The 3,075-nt window shown below is 35.4% G+C and overlaps 1 protein-coding gene across 1 annotated transcript; it reads left to right on the top strand.

Moving 5' to 3' along the window:
* Positions 1 to 660: 660 nt before the first annotated feature.
* On the top strand, positions 661 to 2,037 carry LOC111889194 (trafficking protein particle complex II-specific subunit 130 homolog). Its single transcript, XM_023885333.3, has 5 exons — positions 661 to 891; positions 966 to 1,152; positions 1,229 to 1,506; positions 1,596 to 1,686; positions 1,806 to 2,037. Exons 3-5 carry the CDS (start codon positions 1,243 to 1,245, stop codon positions 1,991 to 1,993), a joined length of 543 nt encoding a protein of 180 aa, XP_023741101.2. The 5' UTR covers positions 661 to 891; positions 966 to 1,152; positions 1,229 to 1,242; the 3' UTR covers positions 1,994 to 2,037.
* Positions 2,038 to 3,075: the final 1,038 nt, after the last annotated feature.

Raw genomic sequence — 3,075 nt, 5'->3', positions numbered from 1 at the left:
TTTGGAAGAAGATCCCAGCGTGCATTTTAATGCCATGGTGAAGCTGATTTTAAAATAATATTAAAATTTTCTTTTACTTTCTTTATTCTAGTTATTTATTTTTGATTATGAATTTGGATGTGATTACAGGGTGAGGCATTAGTAATAACTAAAATGAACCAAGGAAAAAGCTAAACATCCTGAAATAGGGATCCAGCCATGAACCAGACAGTGTCAAGCTCATTATACTCTTTTCTGATGCCTTCTGCTCTTTCAACAACTTCAGCCTGATAGGAGGGATGTATGTGTCATGTGTTTGTTATATTCAACAACACAGGGGTGTCTATTCTTAAATTCAAAACTTAGGATAGGAACATATATATACCTTTATTGGACTTCCTGTAGATAATTGAGCTCAGATTCAGACCATAAGAGTGGTAATTCAACAGCTAGCTGTCCCTTTCCACATTGACGATCAAGCTCTTTTATATATGGGTACCAGAAAGATTTTCTTACAGGAAGCAGGGGGTCTTTCATATCAACATGAAAAGTACCATGTTCCAATCATCCATACAGATATAAGAACTAGCAACATTCTACTTGATAGAGAATTGCAGCAAAAAATAGCAAATGTTGGGCTTATAAGACTGCTACCAGAAGATACGACTCATCTTAGCACAAAATTCTCAGGGACTTTGTATGTTTAAAAGTACATATAACTTAACTACTAATTCAATTTGATTAAAGTAAATTTTCAATAACCAATGTTAAATCTTTGCAGGAATAGTGGTTATGTAGCACCTGAACATTTTTGCCATTATTTGTAGGACTATAGCTGTTCACTTCACCAACCCATTCCATGTCAGCACACGTGTAGCAGATAAATGCAGTGATGGCACCTTGCTTTTGCAGGTATATTGATCTCAAGTCTTGTTAGGGTTAAATGCAAAAAAAAAATAATAATAATTATTTACTCACATTCCCAGGTGATACTCCACTCACAAGTGAAGGCTAACTTAACCATACACGATTCTTGGCTGGACCTAAAAGACGGTTTTACCCTTGCTGGTGAAAGTCAAAGTAATGGAAGACCAACATCCGCCTTCTTTCCACTTGTAGTTCCTTCTACATCAAGAGCCGGAATCTTGTTCACTATATCCCTACCCACAAATGGCAAGCATTATTTTATTTCTCATTTTATCACTCATCTTTAGAAAAAATAATCAATCTCTCTTTTTTTTTTTTACAGATGAAGCGAAAGATATGAATCCTGATAGTGATACGATATTAAATATAAAATATAAAATATCTGGGGATAGAAATCATGGATCGCATACTCCTATGTTTGAGGATGAGTCTTCACAGATGTTGACTTTTAAGAGTGCTCTTGTTTTACAAAGACCAGTGTTGGAACCTTGTTTGGCAGTTGGTTTTCTTCCCCTTCCTCCAGAAGGCCTTAGAGTCGGCCAACTTTTTACTATGAAGTGGCGAGTTGAAAGGTTGAAGTATCTCGAGGACGAACAATACGTAAGTTTCTAAAATTTTTACTTTTTTTTTTGGCAATAAAAAAGTAAAAATGACTTAAATGTTAAATCATATATTTGATTTGCGAACAGGATGAGGTAGTATATGAAATAAACGCAAATTCTGAAAACTGGATGATTGCTGGGAGGAAGCGAGGCCATGCACCTCTCTCCACAAAGCAAGGTACTACTAACCTTTTATAATCCAAATCCTCTTTCAATATCTCAACATTTAATAAATTAATAAATTTTATATCTTGATTTCGAAACCTTGTTGTCTAAAAATAAACTTAATGTATACAGGTTCACGAATAGAGATTTCAATCCTATGCGTGCCATTGGTTGCTGGGTACATGCGGCCCCCACAACTGGAGTTACCGGACATTGGTGAGGGTAATATTAGTTGCAACCCAGCTGGGCCCCACTTGGTCTGTGTTTCCCCTCCACCTCTCAGCTCCTCCTTCTGTATTCCCATTCCCATTCCTGCCTAGAGATGAAATCGTGACTTTTGTAGGTGCTTTGGTGTGGTGGTCCTAGAAATCATTAGTGGAAAGAGATACAAGGATGTTGACTACCAATTAGTCACTCAAAATCTCCTTGATCATGTAAGTATCTCATAATTAAGGGGTGGTTCATTCAACCCGTTCTTTTCATTTATGGTTTTAATGATGAAGGTATCTCAAACACTCAATGATTTATTTTGTATTCAGTGAGACCTTAAGCTTAGGTGAGAAGTTCTTACTAGCCTTTCTGTTGTTATGTGTATGATAGGCACGTGATCTACATGAGAGTGGAGCGCATCTGAATTTAATGGATGAGAAACTAGATCCTAGTGAATATGCAGTAGAACATGTTGTGGAGATCATCAAGATAGCATTGATGTGCACTCAACCACCATCAACTAGACCTACAACTTCTGAAGTGGTTATATGCTTTTAAGTGAAAGATCTCTTCACTTATGTATGTATGTATGTATGTATGTAGGTATGTATGTATGTATGTATGTATGATTTTTATTAATACCTTACGTATATATATATATATATATATATATATATATATATATATATATATATATATATATATATATGCAGGAATGGGAAGGATTAATTGAATTGATGGGAACTGAATCAAGAGCTGTAGGGGGTCTTGAATTTTTACACAAGTAAGTTATGGTTTGCTTTTTTTTTTTTGGTTTATAAGAAAGGGGCTAGGGGTAAAATTGTCATTTTACTAACGGTGCGAGTAAGAGGGACCAAAATCACAACAAAGTGAAACAACAAGGACTAGAAGGTCAACTAAAGTCTTGCCTTTTGAAGGATCAAAGTCTTCAGTTGAACCAACTACAATTGTTAGTCCCTAAATATAGATTTCTTTTTTCTTTTCGTCCCTACAGTTTCCTTTTTGCATATTTGGCCTCTTCTCCAACGAAAATGACTATTTTTGGGTCCAAAGTGGAAAAAATCAGCTATACTCAAGGACCAAAACCTTTACAAGAACCTCAAAAATAAGGACCAAAATTGAAACACAACTTTTCATTACAAGGGTAAACATGTCATTTTCTAATCCAAAC

The sequence above is a fragment of the Lactuca sativa genome, chromosome 4 (assembly GCF_002870075.4).
Source record: "Lactuca sativa cultivar Salinas chromosome 4, Lsat_Salinas_v11, whole genome shotgun sequence".
In the NCBI taxonomy this organism is placed as follows: domain Eukaryota; kingdom Viridiplantae; phylum Streptophyta; class Magnoliopsida; order Asterales; family Asteraceae; genus Lactuca; species Lactuca sativa.
This window is presented reverse-complemented; position numbering and strand designations above follow the sequence as displayed.

Bases quoted from the DNA above. Each gene is read 5' to 3' on its own strand.
- LOC111889194 (XM_023885333.3), top strand. From the start codon at position 1,243: ATGAATCCTGATAGTGATACGATATTAAATATAAAATATAAAATATCT. The intron at 1,507-1,595 runs GTAAGTTTCTAA...ATTTGCGAACAG, and splicing joins ATCTCGAGGACGAACAATAC to GATGAGGTAGTATATGAAAT. The intron at 1,687-1,805 runs GTACTACTAACC...TAATGTATACAG, and splicing joins ACCTCTCTCCACAAAGCAAG to GTTCACGAATAGAGATTTCA.